We start from the raw sequence: 20,210 nt of genomic DNA, 5'->3' as shown, positions 1-20,210 counted from the left end.
GTGTGCTAACAGCATTTTAATTTACCGTTGCCTCAGGTTGGACTACACAACCTAACCAGAGGGGCCCAGGGTGGGGGTTTGGGGTGCCAGGACATGCCTTACCTCTTACAAGCCTGATGTGGTGTGGGTGTGGGTGATGAGTTTATTTTATGTGAGTGAGTGGGGGTGGGTGGGTGGTACAGAGTGTGAGTTGTGAGGAACGGGGCACATGTATATATAAGGAATGTGGCACAAGGGATGTGGGGGTGTGTGTACAAAACATATGTGTGTTATGTATGTGTAGCATGGCAGGGATGTATGTATATGTGTATATTCTCTGTGTGTGTGCCAGCGTGTGAGGGGTGTGCAGGGTGAGGGCAAGGCCTAAGATCAGAACTTCTTCCAGCCTTACTGGTGCCCTGGTTCCTGGACCAAATCTGCTCCATGAGGGCATGGAAAACAGCCAAGGCCTTCTTTCCTGGGACTCCCACGAACAGAGGCAGATGTTCCTACAAGCCCATAGAGTGGACATGTCACCTTGCAGGCCCTCTGTCCAAAAGTTCCCAACTCAAGCCTGCCACTCCTCATCCCCTGGGACCAGAGTCCTTTATGAAGTAAATATTCCTGGTGCCCTACATCCAGGCAGCTCTGAAGGCCTCGCTGCTCTCCCGATCCACTCCACCTCCTCCACCCACACCGCTGAGGTCACCCAGGCCCAGCCTCTTTTGCAACTTTCCCAAGTCTGCGTACAGCAGAGAGAAGAAGGAAAACTCAGAGGGAAGTGGCCTCTTACCAAACCCTCTGACGTTCTCAGCACTGGCCAGATTGAAACTGCCATTCCGGGGGAGAGAGGCCCAGACCCAGAACTTCCACCTGTGTGAGGTGAGTGCCGTGCAGCCGTGGCAGTGAGTGTCCTGGCAGCCTAGCTGTCCTTCCATGTGCCCAGCAGCTCCAGAACTGTCTGGGGTAGAAACAACGGTGTGGGGATCAGAATGTGGCAGGTGCAGGGTTTAATGCAGCCCGAAGACCCCTGCCCTGCAGACAGTTCCTTGGTGTGGTGGAGAAAGGACTTCCCTCCCAGTCAGAGGGAGCTGGGGCCCAGCTCGGGGTTCTGTGGCAGTGCCAGACAGGACACAGCAGCTCAGTCACAGGAGGATGGCACTACGCCCCTAGACCTGCAGGGAATGCCAGAAACTGAAGCCTTCCAAGAGGGCTGGATCCTGCAGCATCTGGTGTCTCCTTGGCACACAGACAGGGTGTCTTCTGGGATGTAGATGTGGGGGCTATCAAAGAAAGACAAACTCCCAAAGTAGGAAAACATCTCTCTTTTTCTAATCTGTATTTCTTCTGGCAAAGAGCCATCATACATGAGCCAATGAATGGAGTTGGACAGCCAGACCTGTTTCTACTCTAAGCTGGCTGCTAATCTTGTTTGTTGTTGTTGTTGTTGTTGTTGTTGTGTGTGATGTTCTGTGTGCATGATGGGTATGCATGTTTACCACAGCATACGTGTGGGGGTCAGAGGATGACTTTGTGGAGTGGGTTCTCTCCTTCCACCTTTACATGGGTTCTGAAGACAGTAAGTACCTTTACCTGCTCAGCCATCTTGCCAGCCCACCAGCTAGTTTCTGACTCCAGAATCCACTGGGCTATAATAGCGTTTTGTAAAATGCAGGTGTTCTAGAATTGCTAGGCATTGTGTATTGATAAAAATGATTGCTTTGGGCTTATTGATCAATCCCCTACTACAAAGAGCCGATGGAGATACCAGTTTCTGAGCATTCTTAGACATACAGTGTGCTGTTGCATAGCAGACGTGCACTACGTGGGTGTGTGGATGGACAGATGCGTGGACCGATGGATGCATCAATGCATGCATGGATGGACGGCACATGGGCGGATGCATCACTATTCATAAGTTTCTGCATTCCCAGCTTAAGTCAACATGCTTTTGGGGGATGGGAATACAGAGAGATAAGAGGCGCATTCTAGGGTACAGGCAGTCTACTTGGGGAATCAGGACAAACACCTCCCCAAAGAAGTTAAAGAAGGAGAATGTTGAGCCTTCTGAAAGCGCGCTGTGGGTGTACTTTGTGGAGGAAGCAGGTTTGGACCTGCAAGGATTTGGGTGGGTGAGGCCGACTCTCAAGTGATCCCTGCAGGCAACAAAGCCTCATGTTCTGTGGGAATCTCACTAAACAGAAGCCTTTACACTCAGCCTTTTCTTAGAATGAGTGTAGTATGGGGTGTCAGAGGGAGAAGAAACACTACGGGACAAGACAAGAACCTGGGGTAGATTGTATACTGGGCAGGGAGACTGGGCCTGCTGTGGAATTCTCAGGCGCCCCTGTTTGCTGGTCTCCCCGACATACATGAGACCTCACCCAGGACAAGTAAGGCAAGAAGACTATGGCTGGGTCCTGCCCGGAGCCAGTGGGAGAGGGAGGGAGAGGACATGGAAAGGTGATGGTTGAGACCCTCAAGAGTTCTTGCAGACTTGTGCTCAACTCAGTCTTCCTTGCTTTGTAGCAAATGGGCAGGGCCGGGCTTTGGCTGGGAAGACCTGGAGAAGTGGTGGTCCCTCTGGAGTCCCGCCCTGGAGTCCCGCTCTGTGTGGGCTGGGCTGGCTGGGCTGGTCCTGCATTCCAAGCCTGCTACTCACTGTTCAGCAGAAGAGAAGATGACTCAGCCTTGTTGATAGGGAGATCCCCAGCTTCCCTCTTTGAAGCTCCCCCAGCGACTAGAATGAGGATGAGAAAAGGCCGTTGTGGCTACTACCCAGCCAGGGGTAGAGGACAGGGGAGGGGACCTCAGGTCTGAAACCTGGGAGTAGTCCAGAGAGCCCTGCTGCTCTCTGCCCCCAAACCAGCTCCTCCAACTGGGTCAGCCCGGGTCACGTGCTGAACCGAAGATCAAGGCTATTTTTAGAAGTCAGGCTCGTAGAATGTTCGCCGTTTTTTCTGGGATCAGGGTACAGGGGTCTTTGGTGGCAGAGCAGTTCCAAGGCACATCTGGAAAGGGGATCAGGACAATGAAAGAGGTGGAGAAGTTACAAGGATCAGAGGAGGCAAGGGAAACCCCCTCCAACACCGCCCCTCCCAGGGCCTGGCATTTGCGGAGGAATTGAACATTTTTGTGGGTGAAGAACTACCCCTAGTGAGAGGAACAAGTGCTCAGGGTATGTCTGGCTGTTTCCCAGGAGCCTAGCACTGCCCAGGGCTAGGTCAAGTGACATTCAGGTCCTTCTAGGACTATGCATGCTCCGTACTTGTAGAGTGAAACCAGCCATAGCGGACATGTTCACATCATCAAAAGTGGCAACCTCTGCAAACTGGATCTGAGGACCTCTTCCACCGGATCTTCCCTAACTTTGGGATCCTGTTATGCTGTCATAACATGACACACGCATGCCATCTTCAGAGGAAGCCACAGCCATAAGTCATGTCTATTTTATCCAGGAGAGAATAGAAAAGTTAGTAATACTCAGGGCTCAAGGTCACAGATGGGCAGATTAGGGAAAAGAGAGAGGGCTCTCTGACCCCAAAAGTCACGGTCATCGCCTGGTATGAGGCAGCCACCCCCGACCTCCACCCCAGTCACAGTGATTCATCCAAATAGGAAGTCACACTCAGATGACTCTGGGCAGCCACCCAGTCACACATGCTTTGTAAAGGGACGTTAAGTCAGGGTGGGACTGAGGGAGAAAAAAAAAAAAAAGAGGTTAAGTCTTTTTCTGATATTTTTAAGTTACAGAAACTAAGATTGCAGAATACGTTTTAAAAATATGGACACTTGAGATAGAATGAGAACTCGTGGTCTCTTCTGCCTCCTTTCTCTGTCTCTCCTTAGACGGCATGTTTCTATCTGTGTGTTTCCGGGACACACATGTGTAGAATTAAACACAGAGACACACTGGGTGAGCTGGTGCTTGTTCCTGATAATCTGGGTCCATCTCACTCTGTCAAATGCTCAGATTGCCTCTTCTTTTTTACTTCAATTATCGTGTGTGTGTGTGTGTGTGCGCGCGCGCGCGTCATCACTTTATCCTTTTTTAAATGACCTTATATTTCAGAATCTATATGAACTAGCATTTATGTAGAAAGTCTGCCATTAAAAGAGACCATCAATTTGAGAGGGAATGGGGACAGGGTTGGAAACACGGGAAGGGCTGGAGGGAGGATGCAGAGTAGGGGGAAATAGTACACATATATGAATCTTTTAATTAGTTTAATTTTTAAAGAAGAAAGCATGTTGTTGTTGGACATTCAGGTAGAGCAAATATGTGCTGTGATGGAGCCTTTAAGGGCCAAGCTGTGTTAGTCTCATTCATCTCCACTTAAGGGCAAAGTCTCTTGGCACAGTGGTACACTTTTACAATCCTAGATACTTGGGGGTCTGAGGCAGGGGATTGCTGGGTTGAGGCCAGTCTGGGAAATGGCATGAGACTTCACCTCAAAAAGGTGTGAGAGTGGGGATCTATGACCGAGTATTTGCCTAGCAGGCTCCCTGGCGTGTGGGTACCCCAGCGGCACTCATTGTACGTCTCACTGTTGTGATAAAGTGCCTGGCAAAGCATTTGAGGAAATCGGGGCGTATTTAGACTCACAGTTTGAGAGAACAGTCTATCATGGATGGGGAGGCACGGCGGCAGGAGCCTGGCATCTGCTCACACTGCATCTGCAGCCAGGAAGCAGAGAGGTGGATGTCGGCGCTCAGTTTGTGTTCTCTGTATTCATAAGCACACGTATGTGTGTGTGTGTGTGTGTATGTATGTATTCAGTATGCATGTCCATGTATCCTAGACCGTGGAATGGTGCCTCTATATTTAGGGAGTATTTTCCCACCTCAGTTAACTCAATCTATAAATTCACCCACAGATGTGCCCAGAAGTTTGTCTCCCAGGTGATCCTTCCAAACTGGTGATCAGTACCAACTACCACAGGCAGTCTCTAGAGCTGGGCCTGGATCCAAATCTCTGCTCCAACCCAGGCTCCCCCACTACCGAGTGTGTGTTGTTAGGAACTCCTAAATTAGTTTCTGGAAACATTTAGTTCTTAGAAACAGAGATAATAGCAGTGGCAACCCTACAGATACTATGTCTGCCCTAAAACAGCTAGTGCTTTAAGACCTTAACACTCTTAAAAACCCTCAATTTGTGCCAGTAAATGTATCACAACAGTACACCAAGCACAATAGCACACTAATTCATTTAACCCACACAGTGGGCTATTATTTGTCTGCATATTTTCAAAGCTCTCAGCACAATGTCTGACCAACAAATGTCAGCATATAGAGTGTGGCATACCCTGGCGATGTGTGTGGTCCGTTCCCTCACCTCCACGTGACACCTGTCCACTGAAGTGTGGGTCCCTCACGTACAGCTCCTGCTCAGCAACCCCAGGTCCCTTGCTCTAACAGAGCCTCTTCAGCCCTCTAGCTGCCTTTTCCCAGTACGCCTAAGGCCTTGTCGAGCACAAATCTGAGCCCGGTGCCCTATACGTTCATGGACACAGACACCAGGGCTTTAGACTCTGGAGATCTGAAGGCACCACGGCATGGAAGAGCTTTCTCTGGCCTTCCGTTCAAGCACTAGCTCATCCAGTTGCCACAGTGTGATGACACGTGAGTTGTGAGTGACTCGCCCCCCGCCCCGCCCCGCATCACACTTGTATGCTAGGGATGGAAGCCTTGTTCAAGTTAAGCCAGAACTGTAGTAGTACTGAGCCATATCCCCAGTGGGATGGCTCTTCTCTGAGCCCTGTCTGCACTCACCTCAAGGCTATGGTGAGGCCAGGCTGCTGCACAAAGGATGGTACAACCCACTGCCAGTGCCCGGCCATTGCTGGAGTTTTTCCATTTTCTGCCTCCATTTTGAAACTCTAAGTCCTTTTAAGATACTGTATTGGTCCTTTAAGATAAGTTAACACACTGTACTGAAGTGTTAGGAAGTGTTAGGAAACAGCACTCGGTTGCTCTCAGGCCCCTTGAGAAGAGATAACTGATGCTCAGAGGCCCGCCCCTTTCAAAGACTTCTCAGCCACTTCTTAGCTGCTTACCTTTGTAAGTAGCAACATTGTTGCAGTATGCCAACCCTGGTTAGTATCCTTAGTTCCCTGCCTCTACATCCCTGGGAGATGGGGAATTGTTGCCAAGTAGCTAGAAGAATAATAATGTTTGATTGAATGAATGAATGAATGAACGAATGAAATGGGATAGTCCACCTCAGTCTTGCTCCCCTGAAGCAAATCGATCGCCGTTTCCATTCTCCATCCCCAGAATTTTCTTACTTCATTCTCTCCTAGGAAATATCACCCCCTACACACCATATGCCTCACTTCTTCAGGCTCGCCATGTAGTCAGCACCATACCTTTTCTGTGTCTTGGGAACACTTTCTAGTGTCCTTGGTCCCTGTTCCTTCTTCCCCATGTTTCCTGGAGTAGGTCCTACGCGTTTCATCCTAGATGCTCCCAGAGTCAAGTTCGGGGCGTGCATGTGTTCTCTTCACAGGAAAGGGGTACATTTGTTTATATTCAGTAGTGCAGGTATTAATTGGATTTAACTATATTGCAATGTATACCTTCTGTATTTCATGGAAGCTGTATATATGGTGCTTACCCAGCATTCACAAAGCAAGCCCTGAATTCAATCCCCAACACTGAAAAAAAAAAAGTTAATGCAATTGTGATAGTAGTCGACACTTAGCCGATATTGCACACATAATTTAGCAACAATTTTCAGTCAAATTATAGAGCATGAATATTTTCCCACATATAATAAAGTATTTCAAATACTCCATTCCGATGACTACTAAGTAATTCGTCATGTGTCCTGGCCTAACTACTTCTTCACCATTGGGTGTTTATAAGCAGCGCTGGAAGGATGCTCTTGAAGTCTTTGCTCAAGTTCCTGGTGACTTCCGTAAGAAAAGTTCCTAGAAGCAGAGGTCAGGCCTATTTTGAGGCTCGCCACACATGCTGCCAAGTAGCTTTCCAGAAACATATACTGATTTCACCCTCTCCAGCTTCAGCGAAGAGCCTGGTGATTCTGCAAGCATGACACACTTTGCCTGGGGGAGAGGCTCTCGTCCATCCAAAGGCTCCAGGCAGTCCTGACAATGGACCCCTTGTCCTGCCCACCCCATCCCCTCTTCCCACACTGGCCTCCATTCCTGGCTCTAGGCTGTGCTGTGTGTGCGAGGTCTCTGTTCAGATCTGTCCTGCTGTTTGGCACTCTGGGCTACCTCCCAGAGCAGGACTCTGAAGAGCTGAGGGGTGAGTGATCTGCAACTTTGGCAAGGCAAAGTAAGGGGAGGGTGTGTATAGGGTGCTGAGTCATGTGTGTCCTTCAGGAGAACAGCCTCACTGGAGTCCTTAGCCAAGGACAGAGATCCTGATAAACCAGGAAAACAGAGCTCAGATGTGTAAGGAGTCACAGCATGCTAAATACTATTCGGAAGGTGTCCTGGAGGGCACGTGGGAGGGCTGCAGTGACTGGGTGTGGGAGGCTTAGCCTCAGTGACAATGGCCACAAACAAGGCTAGCTAGTGTGAAAATGACTTCTGTTTGCCCACAGGCTCTGAAGCTGCTCATGAATCCCCGAAAGAAAGTGGACTTGAAACTTATCATCGTTGGCGCTCTTGGGTAAGCCAAGCCCGGCTGCTGTGAGTTTGCTGGAAAACAGCTTTGCCTGGGAGCATAAGGCCTCCGGGCTGTGCTCCCACCTCCAAGGGACCCTTCCCGAGTCAGAGTGGCAGCAAAGTGCATCCTACTTCAAGGAAGGGAAAACATTCTTGGTTTGGGTCCAGCTGTGTGATAACTGACCATGTAACCATTCAGCATCTCTGGGTCCTCCCACGGCCTGCCACACCCAACAAAAATCTGAGCACTGTTGTGGGACACTCAACTTTATCCAAAACTGCTCACTGTGGTTGGTTCCTGCTCCTAGAAACTATTCCCAATCCTTTGCTCCCCAAAGGGTGGTCTCTTAGACGATTGACATTAGAAATTCAGACTCTGAGCAACTCTCTCCTGAGACACTTGAGCCCACCCTGGGGTATGTACTGTTGTCTTTCCTCCAACCTCAAGTCACTCATGTACCAAAGTCCGTTCCTAGACTCCAACTTTGATTAAAAAAATAATAATTCAAAGACTCAAGGAAGGACTGCAGTGCAAAGAGCATGGTAATGTCCTAACAACGGCATAGCTCTGTGTGTGTGTGTGTGTGTTTATCGGTATGCATTGACCATATGTGGATTTTTTTCCTTAGTGTGGGGAAGACCTCTCTCCTTCACCAATATGTACACAAAACATTTTTTGAGGAATACCAGACCACACTGGGGGCCAGCATCCTCTCCAAAATTATCATACTGGATGACACAACTTTGAAGCTCCAGGTGAGCACTCCCCTCTGTCTCTGAAACACACACACACACACACACACACACACACACACACACACACACGCCCCTGAAAATCACCCACTTACATAGCAAAGTGTACTAGAAGTTCAGAGGACCTGGAGAGATATCACCAAAGTTCAACTCATGGGCTAACTCTAGTCCTCTAGTCTCTTCACTGGGGCACAGACACACCCACTTGTTTACCTACTATAGCAGAGGTGAATAATGTAACAGAGACAGGTGACCTACAAAGCCAAGAGACACTATTGTTAGGGGATGGGATAACAACCCCTGCCCTGATAGCCTAGAGAGAGAGTAAGAGCTTAGAGCTGTGGTAGTGTATGTGAGTGGAAAGGCTGTGCACACCTATACCAAGGCTTTCCCCATCCAGAAATGAAGCTTTTGGCGTGATACAGCCTTGCTGGGTTTCCCTTTAGCCACTCATCAGAGCCTGTGGGGCGCTGCTCTTTTCCTCCAGATCTGGGACACAGGTGGTCAAGAGCGGTTCCGCTCCATGGTATCAACGTTCTACAAAGGTTCCGATGGCTGTATCCTGGCGTTTGATGTCACTGATCCAGAGTCCTTTGAAGCCCTGGGTATCTGGAGGGATGACGTCCTGGCAAAGATCATCCCCATGGAGCAGTCATATCCCATGGTAGTGCTTGGGAACAAAATCGATCTGGAAGACAGGAAGGTACTGTGAGTTCATTCATTCATTCACTCATCCATTCATTAACAAACTATGTAACAACTGCATACTAGATGCTGTGTGAGGCCTCACATACAGTGCTGACAGAGTCCTCCCTTCAAGGACTTCACGGTCTAAGAGTGTGACAGTTACGGTACAATGTGGCAAACGCAATGATAGTCACACACTTTGGAGATTTGGAGATCAGAACAAAGGGATGTCTAAGTCAGAAACAGAGAGCTAGCTTCTTAGAAGAAATGGGTTCTAGGCTAAAGAAACAGGATGATGTAAACTGAGACACAAGTAACAGGGAGCAGGAGACTTAGGACCTGAGAGGAGCCAGAAGTCAGGTCTTGGAGGAACCTGATTTAGTCTTAGAACAGTATTTCTGCCTGGAGTCACAGAGGGATCTGAAGGTATCAGTTTTCAGATCTACAAATTTCCTAGGCAATTAATAATTTTTCACTAAGTCGTACATATCCAGGATAGTCGATGAACCCTTTGACAACTGGTCTACCCCAATGCCTGCAGTAGCCCCACCTGTGTGGGTAGTAGCCATCACAGGGCTATTGAGTGGAAAGTTCTCCCAACCTTTCCTTGCTATCAAAAAAGGAATAGAGGTTGTCTTAATTTGTAAAAATTGAGACAAAGGTATGTTGTGCCAATTGAAGCCCAAATAACACCCAAAGGAGCCGTTAGAACCACATTCTTTCGGTATTTCTAATGGAAAAGTGTTGATGGGGAACTGAGTCATTGTGATGGAACTCTGTTTTCATCATGGTTCGAACAGAAAGCCGCAAGAGAAATGAACCAAAACTTAGTACTGCGAAGTATGGGGTGGTCAGGAGAAGGGAGGAGACAGAAGGGTACTTCCAATTGCACTCACCTGCAGAGAGGAAGCTCCCTATTCAGAGAGGAAGATGTGTTTGACTTGGGCATCCAGAATCTGAGAAGCTGGGAGAGCAGCCTGAAGCAGCTAGGGAACTGGCAAGCTTTGGGCTACCTAAGAACAAAACTGTGGGGCAGAAGTGTGAACTGGAAACGAGTCTCCCGCTCTGTGTGGCCAGTTCAGGTTGGAAACTCCGCGTCCATGGAACATCCTGTCTCAGATGGGAACCCAAGTCTCCCTTTCTTCCCACTCTGGACCAGCTGCAGTGGGGACTTCCATGTCAGCTTTGCAAGTCCAGTCCCCTCCTGCTCAGATCAGATGGGAGCTCTGGGGTCTAATCCTGTCTGGAGTGAAGCAGGAAGACTGAGAAGCGGTCATGGAACAGGACAGTCCTTGTTTCGTGGGTCTTTCGTGGTATAACTTGGTGTTCTCCGGCCTGGCAGGTGTGGTAAGGCCCCTCTTCTGTGAATCATTCCTTTGGGTCCTTCAGACCCCCTAACTGGGCAGCATTCCATGGTGCCTGGAAGAAACAAGTCTCTTGCCGTCTCCTGCGTTCTTCCTTCAGCTTCAATCAATCCTCTTGGTAGCTCCAACCCCGCTGCCCTTCTGTGGAACCCACGCCTAGCCTAGGCACACTCAGGCATTCTGGCCATGTTCTCAGGAGCCAGTTCTCTCTCTGCCTCATGACCTTTCACCTTAGAAAGGTATGTGCCAGACCCCAGTCTGTCACAGCCACCAGGCTTCAGAGGCCATATGTTACCACCAACCTCAAGGCCCTCTTCCGACTCCTATGGGAGGCAGGTGTAATTATATTTACAATACAGCTTTCTCCAAAAGAGTACTAGCCAATCCTCCCTTGCAAGCCTTTTGTGTCCATGTTGTGAGTATTAGTGTCATCTGAGAGATTCTTCGTCATAAACCCTTGGAGACATGTGTGGTCCCAAGGCCATCCCACTGCACATTTGAAGTCTATCAGCTTTCGAGGCTGAGATCCAAACATCCATTTTAACATCTCCTTTCATATATCTGAAGGTCAAGTTAAGGGAGTTCAGGAAAAGGGGGCCAGTGTTTTCTCCGTGAAGTAAGAGGTACCATCCTTCAGTGAGGAAGGAAACCAAAAAGGAGGTCTAAGAATCACGGTCAAGGTGGGCCATTTAGAATCTCTCTAAATTTCATCCACTCCAGATTAATACAATTCAGGGCTGGGTTCTGATAACTGATTAAATCCAAACACGAGAGGATGAGCTGCTGGAGGAAGGACGGACCAGAATTGATGAAATACAAAAGGCTCAGCTGAAGGAGGAGGCTGAGCTTGCAGGAGCATCACTGGGGTGTGTTTCAACAGCCCTGCTGGAGCAGATGCTAGGAACAAGGGACCTGGGATGGCAGCTTTTCCAAGCAAGAGAATCAGAGGGTGGGGGTGGGAGGGCTCCCAGGAAACCTGAAGGAAAGGGGGCGGGGTAGTTGGAGCATCAGATACTAGAGAGCAGGATGGGATGGGCATGCAGAAGTTGAAAAGAGAGAAAGGTGTGGTCACAAAAAGGAAGACTAGGTTTGTATTCGGACCTGATTCTGTGAAGCAGATGGAGAAGCGGAGAAGGAACTCTGGCTCCCTTGGGTAGTGGCAGCCTTGTGTTGACGGAGAAAGGGAACAGGTTGTGAATGGTCAATGACTGGGGGGCGCCTGGATGGGTGAAGGGGGGTGATGATTCCTAAGACAGAAGTCTGAGCCAAGTGTGTGTGTGTGTGTGCTTTAGAGAAGAAGAATAAGGGGGTGAAAGAAGCAACGAGACTCCAGGCAATCCTACATCATCCTTGGAGAGGCAGATATGGGAATGCCCTCGATGGAGAAGGTGGGAAGGAGATGGAGACACAAGGAGAAGCCAGGGTCAGCCAGATGGGGTGGATAAAGGATGATTGGGGGAAGATGAAGGGAGTTTGTCTGTCAGCAAGGTGGCCCAGAGGAAAGGTCCGGAGGGAGGTGGCCTAGGAACCAGAGGTAAGAGGTACTGCACAACAAGGAAATGAGTTCAGGGAAGAGGAAGTGGGAAGAGAAAGTGGAGAGACTTACCACAAAAGACCCCATATTGTTAGGGCCAAGAACTAAGGAGCGGCGGCTCCTCCCCTCACGTCTTCTTACTCTGATGCTGACTTAGCAAAGAGATTGTCAACCCCTGGTTGGGACGAGGAAAATAAAGACTAGCCAAGTGACTGTATCTAGGGAGGCTTGCACTCACTGAAACAAAGCTGAGGAGGTGTAGGGCGTTTACCCACCAACCCCACAGCTCCCCAGAGTTTTCTTGAGTGTGATCAGCAGCAAATATTAGATAGAAGGATTTAGATTGTGGAGATAAACAGATAGAAAATGCAGGATAGCCTCGAGAGGGCCTGGAACCTATTCCAACGAGCCCTGACTGTCTCTGCCTACCACTAATGGAACTGAGATGGTGTCCCCTACAATACTGTTGGTTATTCTTGGAGGTTTACTAACTAGTATCAGATATGCCAATTCTTTTAAAGTTTTATTTATTCTTATTTTATGTGTATGAGTATTTTGCTTACATGCATGTAAGCACACCACATACATGCAGTACCTGCAGAGGCCAGAAAATGGCATCGGATCCCCTGGAACCAGAGTTACAGTCAGTAACTGAGCCGCCATATGGGTGCTAGGAACCAAACCCAGGTCCTCTCCAAGAGCAGCAAAGGTTCTTAACTGCTGAACCACCTCTCCAGCCCCCAGATATCCTAATTTTAAATTTATATAACAATCATTTTAAATATATACAAGGAGAACGCATCAAAACCAAAATTGTGCAGATAGGGGCCCACATGACGGTTCAGCAGTAAAGGCCACAGAGCCTGACTACCTGAATTTGATGCCTGGGAGAGATGTGATGGGAGGAGAGAACTGACTCCTACAACTTGTCTCTGATGTCCACACTTGTATACACACACACACACACACACACACACACACACACACACTGTAAAATAAATAAAAAATAATAATTTTTTTTGCAGTCTGGCCTAGTTTTTGTCAAACACTGGTTCTCAATGAGTGAGCAGAACCAAATGTTAACAGCCCATTGTAAGCAAAAAGAAAACTTGTGAAAGTAACAGTAGTCTCCAGGTACCACGTCTTGGAGTTACTTTTCGTGTTCTCTGAGCTTAAGTTATAAATAACTATTATCCTTCATAAATAAAAGACAAGATGGTCTTCAAAGTCATGAAATCATGGCTGGAATTGGCAGAGAGAACTAAAAGTGCTGTTCCATGGCTTCTCTCCAGCCAGCCCTCTGTAGGGGGCGGGGCTGGAGACCCAGAAAGAGGCTGCTGTAGCATAGTCTCGACTGATGCTCTGGAGATTCTGCTCAGTCATTTTCGAGACCCATCAGAAAGGGGGCGGGGGATAAGATGAATGTGGGTCTTACCAGGAGGACACCTCCATCACAGTCTGCTGCTTCGGGGAAGGGACAGCAGAGCTAACTGAAGGGACAGCAGAGCTGCCGCTGCAGCTGCAACCAATGGCATGTCTCCCAAGCTCCCTCAGTGAGTGATCAGCCTCGGATGCAGTCCTGGGCTTCTAAGGTATTAACGTCCAATGATCATTTATCTGCATGTTACTAGTACAGACGTCCCAAGTCTCCCTCTGAACATTCTAAGATTTACCCCAATCTAGGAGGACTGTTGATGGCTTACAGATCTTGGCCATGCATCTGTCCCACAGGAGGTAGCATTCCTCACCAATGCTGGGGTCCCTCTTTCCAAGGGCAGGAAAATCTTAGGCATCAGAGGCTAAGACTGAGCCTGGACATTCTTGCTCTGCTGACCACAGTCTTATGTTGTAAACCTCACAATGCCAGAGCTGGTGGTCAACAGAGGCACTGTGTAAAGAAGACGTGAGCCACTGGGCATTCCTGCCAGTCCTGAGCCCAGCAGGGCAGGAACCAGAGAGACAGTGGACAACAACGGTACTTCATAATCTCAGGAAGATAGTTGTTCCCAGAACCTGCAAGCATGGGGAGACAGTGTGATAAAGGGGGGTCTTTCATCTCCCCTGCCTGCCCTGTGTTCTAGGAAAAGGCACAAATGGTCCTTTCTCTGGGACAAAGAGCTTGATCCCCTTAAATAAATTTAAATAATGTTAAAGTACCAGCCACAGCAAATATAAGGTACATAGTAATTTCCCCTTAAAATAACTAGTGAGACATCACACTCTTTGGTATAAGTCACCCCTCCAAGTAATTCAAAAGGATGTGGGGCATACCCAGCAGCCCTCAACTGCATCCAGCTGTTTGTACTTAGAAGCAATGTCCTCTCTTAGCTCACTCACATATATGGGCTGAGAATAAAAAGGTCCTGAGCCTGAACTGGAGGAACCTAGAGTCTCGTGGAGGCAACAGTAAAGAAGATCAAGGTTCTCACAAAGAGTCCTCCAGGGGCAATTCAGATGTCAGGGGAATGCTGTGTTGGGCCTGCATCCATGTTCTGGCTCCCCTGAGCTGTGTGATCAGGGGTATATTTCTGAACCTCTCTGAGCCCCAGTGTTCCTGCCTCTAAAGTCAAGCTAATAGCATCCATCTCACAGCTAGTGGGGGCCTTAGGTAAGTTGACATGTGATGATGTGCCTAACAGTGAATAAGGATAACCTTATTCTACCTAGGGTCTCTACCCTAGGGAAAAGAGTCCTTCCTGGCACAGATCTGCTCAGTCAGCAGGGAGGCAGAGAGGGAACTCTCCCTTCCCACCCTGCCTGCCCTGTCTGTTGGGGCTGTCTCCTTTAGAGGGACTGAAGAGGGAGTCAACATTGGGAGGAAGCTTCTAGCCAGAACTTAGAAAGCCAGAGAGTGAAGCAGGCTCTAATTCTGCCAGGTCCATGTCCAAATCCTGCCCAGGCTGTGTATCCCGGGCAAAGGTAATTCTCCGGTGTCTCTCAACCTTCCTAATGCTATGACCCTTGAGTACAGTTCCTCATGTTGTGGTGACCCTCAACCATGAAAGTATTTTTGTTGCTACTTCATAACTATAATTTGCTACTTTTATGAATTTTGATGTAAATATCTGTATTTTTCCGATGGCCTTAGGTGACCCCTGTGAAAGGGTCATTCAACCCAAAGGGGTCGGGACCCACTGGTTGAGAACCACTGCTCCAGGTGCTCATCTGTAAAATGGCGTTGGCAACACCCACCTCACAGATTCATGTTAGGAACCGAAAAGATAAACTGTGGAGCTGCAGACACAGGAGAGGCTCTCAGTCATCAAGAGGGGTGGTGGCCATGATCACGGGGGCTGGGGTGATGGTTGGGAGGGAGGGTGGTGGTGGAGGCAGGAAACGGAAGAGAAAGGGGAGAGAGTCAAAAGCTGAGGGGTGGCCTCACTTTCTGACAGACGCTCTCAGTCCCACAAAAAAGAGACCTCACTCCCTTGGGTGCTGATCTCTTTTTATCTTTTCTTCTTGAAATGTATATGCATGTATAGGGAGCAGGCATGAGTGTATGTGTGTGTGTGTGTGTGTGTGTGTGTGTGTGTGTGTGTGTGTGTGTGTGTGTGAGAAAAGAGTATATGTCCATGCATGGGCAGAGGCCAAGGAGGCCATCAGCTGTCCTGCGCTGTCATGAATGTCCTTATTCCCTTGAGACAGAGTACTGGAAGTCTGCCATGTCTGTGAGGCTGACTGGCCAGTGACTTCTCAGGCTCTAACTGTCTCTGGCCCACAGCCCTGGGATTTCAGGCATCTATGGTCATACCCAGCTTGTGTGTGGGTGTCAGGGATTTGAACTCAGGTCCTCATACTTAGGCATGGAATACTCTTACCCACTGAGCTATCCTCCTAGTGCCGTGTTAGTTCTTCTTAATGATCTAGTCTCCCTTCGAGGTCTCACCCCCTTTATCCTCAGCATCGTCCTCGTGGGGAAGCAATTTCAGCACAGGTTCTGGAGGGAACAAGCCACACCAAAACCACAGCAGCTACAAGGACCGCGGCTGTGACCACAGCGATACGGACACGGTGATCATTTCTCTCCCTCAGGTGTCCCAGGAGGTGGCCCATGGATGGTGTAAAGAGAAGGACATGCCTTACTTTGAAGTTAGTGCCAAGAATGACATCAATGTGGTACAAGCCTTTGAGGTTCTGGCCAGCCGGGCACTCTTGAGGGTAAGTGATGTGGTGGTGGAACTCGTCAGAGCTGCCCTAGGCCGGGGTCCTCAGGATCTCCCAAGGAAGAAAATGTGGGTGTAGGTAAGGACTCGGAGGGGATGGGAGTATTCATCCTTGTGTAGGTAAGGACTCGGAGGGGATGGGAGTATTCATCCTTTTAATTATTTAGTAGTTGGATGGGCTCAGCAGTTCTGGTGCCATGGATGCCCGAGGCATCAAGTACCTGGGAGCAAGGGGTTGGTCTTGTAGTTTGACCAGCTATCACAATCCCTTGTGGAGTATTTAAAACGTCAGTCCTGTGCCTGGTGCCTGGGGATTCTAATTCAGTGAGGATTTGAGAAGTGGTCTCTAAGCCAGTCCTCACTGTGGGACAGAAGTCTGGTGGAGCCAAGCTTGCATTAAGTCAAGTGGGATCTCCAGCCTATAGGAGCTGCTGACAGCTTCCAATCGGAAAGATAAACAGACCCAGGCGCTTCGATGTGATGACGTCAATAGCTTGTGTTGAGTGTGGCGTGTGTCCCAGACAATGTGCAGGCGGCTGGGGATCCTCAGACTCAAGAGGAAGACAAGGAACATGAGTGACTGCAACACAATTCTGCATGGTTGGAGCAGACTTGGTGATGGAGTCCAGGGAAGGGGCCCAGTGACAGACAGCCCACGTGACGGGAGCGGCCACTGAAGGCCACGGGGACAGAATTGTGGGTTTTGCTTCTGTATGTTTTAATTTTGTTTTTTTGAGACATGGTCTCACTCCGTAGTCCAGACTAAGCTCTAATTCACAGTCCCCTCCCTCCACTTCTACAGTGTTGGGGTCACAAATGTGTGCCGCCATGCCCGGCTAATGGCAGAACTTTAGTGTTACAACGTGGAGTTTGAAAGTTTGGCACAACGTGGGGTTCATCTGGCGACCTTGTCCTGCCACCCTGAGTTAAGAGAAGGGAACAGGCGTAGTGTCACACGCCTTTAATCCCGGTACTCGGGAAGCAGACACAGTCGGATCTCTGTGAGTTCGAGGCCAGCCTGGTCCACACAGTGAGTTCCAGGACAGTCAGGGCTACATAGAGAGACCCTGTCTCAAACAAACAAAAGTGATCATTGCCAGAGCAACGATTTTAAGTGGAGGATATGAGCAAGGAATGGTTAGGAGATTGGAGGCATCCCCTACGTGGAAATGGCTGGCTGCCATCATCCAGACCTCGTTGACTTGCATGACCCATGTTGTCCTGAAGGGAAGGTCCCAAGACGCTGGTGGTAGGGACAGGTTGCATTTGCCTCCAGCAGCTGCACAAGGGAAAGTTAGGAGCTTTCTCTGTTCGCACGGCCCAGCCTGGACCTCAGGTCAGCCTCCAGCCATTACTGCCTCCTGAGGAAGAACAGCAGGAGTACTTAGTGTGTGGTCGGTGAGTGTAGCTCTGGCACAGTCAGGAAAGCAGACTCTGAATATGCAGGTGAGCATGCCTGTACCATTAGCCAGGACGGCTTATCACAACTTATCAGGATAATGTGGCGCAATTATTGCCAGACACTCAGTCACAAGGAATCTTCCCTAGCCTACTGCCAGTGTATATACATGGCCATCATCTGTCCTTTCAGGGGAGAGTGTCCTTTCCTTCCCATTAAATTGGAGTTAAAGTATATCCTTCCTATGATGTCACTTTCATCATGTGAGGCTGTTAGCGACGCTTGTTCTTGCTAACATCCTTTCTCTGCAAAAGGAGAGCTTGGCAGCTCACCACAGTTCCTGATACTTGTGCAGGAGACTGAGCTGGGGCCTGGAGGTCACAGACACGGTGTCTGCAGTCAGACTGACCTGGGCTAGCAGCTTTATGTTCATACCTGCCAAAACATATGACTGACCTGAGCCTGTTCCCCCATGCATAAAATGAAAACTGTCCCATCCTGTAAACATTTCCTGAGCTGTCACGTGGGGGTTCAGGATGGGGCCTCACAGCACTCAGGCTCCGGAGTGTGACACATGAGGGAAAAAGAGTGAAGCAGGAGTGGTCAACAGCACGTCTGCTCTTCCAGAGGACCCCAGTGTCGTTCCTAGTACCCACGTCCGGTGGATCACAAGCGTCTACCCTCTAGCTCCAAAGGGTCTGACACCTGACCTCTGCCCACCTTTGAGAATCATCACTTGTATGCACATGCCCATATGTAGGCTCACACCACTACACATAATTAAAAAATAATAATAAATCCAGGAGCAGCAACAGCTGCATTCCTGTCTCTGTGACCCGTGGCCTTAGAGCCTGTAACCCAGGCAGAGGAAGGAGGATTGTGATTTCCAACCATAGGAAGACCCTGTCCTTAAAAAAGAGAGAAATCCATGCCCTTGAGGAACTCCTGGCCTTCCCTGGAACCAAGGGATGGGAGGTTCAAGAGAGCTGGGTGGGCACCGAGGGGCTTGTTAGGTGGGCAGGGGCCTTCTCTGGGTGTTTGTTGGGACAGGGGTTTGGATAGTTGACAGAGAGGGAGAAAAGTGGCCTGGAGACACCAAACTGGAAGGGCAAGTCTCCCTACAGCTGGGATGGGGACAGAGGCCAGCTGGGCTTCTCCAGGTGCCATAAGAGACAGGAAGGGCCCAGGCACAAAGAATATTGGGTGTATTGAAGTGTTTGTGGGGACGAGTATCCATCAGAGATGAGGGGCTAACTGTCCATCTCTGCCCAAGCCCAAATGTCACTCACCTCAGTTGTTCCTTCTGGGGAATGGGAAGTTATGAGACCTGACCGGAAGTCAGGCGCCTGAGATCCTATAATCCTTCCACTGAAATACTCTGGACTCCTGAGAAGAGGCAGGACAGAGAAAGGGAAGGGAGAAGAAGGTGGGAAGGCACGGGCTTCCCCTCTGGTCCTCAGTTTCCCAACAATATCACAGAAAGAAGACTGAATTCCCAGCTCCCGGGCCCATTGAGAAGCCAAGTATCAGGGCTCTTTAGACCGCAGGCTGTGAATACTGACTCCTCTTTCCTCCCTAGTACCAAGGCACCGTAGAGAATCACCTTGTGGACTCTATCAAGCTCTCACCAGGCCAGCCAAAGAGCAGGTGCTGCTGACTCCTGGACCCGCAGCTGTGTGCAGGCCACTCACTCCAAGCTCAACCCCACCAGTCCCCGGCATGCCCCTACCAAGCCAGGAGGGCAGCAGGAGAGAGTGTCACAGGCAAATCCTGGCCCCAGAGAAGGTGTCACAGGAGTCTCGATGGCTCACGCTCTTCTGCTTCCACTCCCCTGACACAGTCCTGCTCATCTCTGCAGACAGGCTGCTCCCTTGAGCCCTGCGGACCTATAGCTTCGGATGACGCTGACGGTGTGGTTCTGCTTCAGCCAGGCCAAGGAGCCAGGACATGGACCACTCACTCCTCCTGACAGGCAGAAGCCAACAGGCCTGAGACCTCCTGCGGCTTCTTCCAGGGAGAAGTGAGGAAGCAAGACGGGATGCTGTTGTTCCTGCCTCCCAGGTGCTCACACAGCTCCCATAACTGACCAGGCCTCAGCGTGCCCATCTGCCAGATCAGCGGTCCCAAAGTCCCCCGTATCCCACTGTGGTTTGAGGACCAGACGATGCATCTAAGTCCCACTTGCTGCTACTGGCACACACGTTGACTCCTTCAGCAAGCGTTTTTGATGCCTTCTCTGTACACGGCACTGAGCACACTGGCAACACATGTCCTTATCCCCCAAAGGACATCTGGAGAAAGGCAGCAGGCACGGAGCGGAACGGATGACCGCAATGAGGTGCTGTTTCAGACAAAGGGGTGCGCTTTCCTGTGGAGGTGACAGTTGGGCTCACAGCTGCAGGGTGGGCTACAGGAAGGGCATGTCAGGAGAGGGGGCAGCGAGGCCGGGGCCTGGGGCGACTGACGGCTTGCTATATTCCTGAGGACTCAAAGTTGCTGTCCAGGGAAATCCTGCCCCCAGAGGGCACCGTGATGATTCTGTGACTGACCACCAGGGGGCAGACGTGTCCTCTGCTCCCAGGCTGTGGCCTTTGTTCTGAGGATGCTTGAAAAGCTGGTTGTTTCTGTCAAGCAGGCAGTTGAGGCTTGTTCCCAGGCTGGGTTGTTGGGTAAGAATTCAAGTGTCCTGGGTAA

At 49.7% G+C, this 20,210-nt stretch overlaps 1 protein-coding gene across 1 annotated transcript; it reads left to right on the top strand.

Moving 5' to 3' along the window:
* The first annotated feature begins 735 nt into the window (after nt 1-735).
* Rab7b (RAB7B, member RAS oncogene family) lies at nt 736-19,811 on the top strand. Its single transcript, XM_059280613.1, has 6 exons — nt 736-861; nt 7,553-7,620; nt 8,246-8,372; nt 8,857-9,072; nt 15,987-16,112; nt 19,096-19,811. Exons 2-6 carry the CDS (start codon nt 7,568-7,570, stop codon nt 19,171-19,173), a joined length of 600 nt encoding a protein of 199 aa, XP_059136596.1. The 5' UTR covers nt 736-861; nt 7,553-7,567; the 3' UTR covers nt 19,174-19,811.
* Nucleotides 19,812-20,210: the final 399 nt, after the last annotated feature.

Source organism: Peromyscus eremicus, chromosome 15 (genome assembly GCF_949786415.1).
Source record: "Peromyscus eremicus chromosome 15, PerEre_H2_v1, whole genome shotgun sequence".
Classification (NCBI taxonomy): Eukaryota; Metazoa; Chordata; class Mammalia; order Rodentia; family Cricetidae; genus Peromyscus; species Peromyscus eremicus.
Note: the sequence above shows the minus strand (reverse complement) of the source record. Positions and strands in the feature narration are given on the sequence as shown.

Bases quoted from the DNA above. Each gene is read 5' to 3' on its own strand.
- Rab7b (XM_059280613.1), top strand. From the start codon at position 7,568: ATGAATCCCCGAAAGAAAGTGGACTTGAAACTTATCATCGTTGGCGCT. The intron at 7,621-8,245 runs GTAAGCCAAGCC...TTTTTTCCTTAG, and splicing joins ATCATCGTTGGCGCTCTTGG to TGTGGGGAAGACCTCTCTCC. The intron at 16,113-19,095 runs GTAAGTGATGTG...TTTCCTCCCTAG, and splicing joins CCAGCCGGGCACTCTTGAGG to TACCAAGGCACCGTAGAGAA.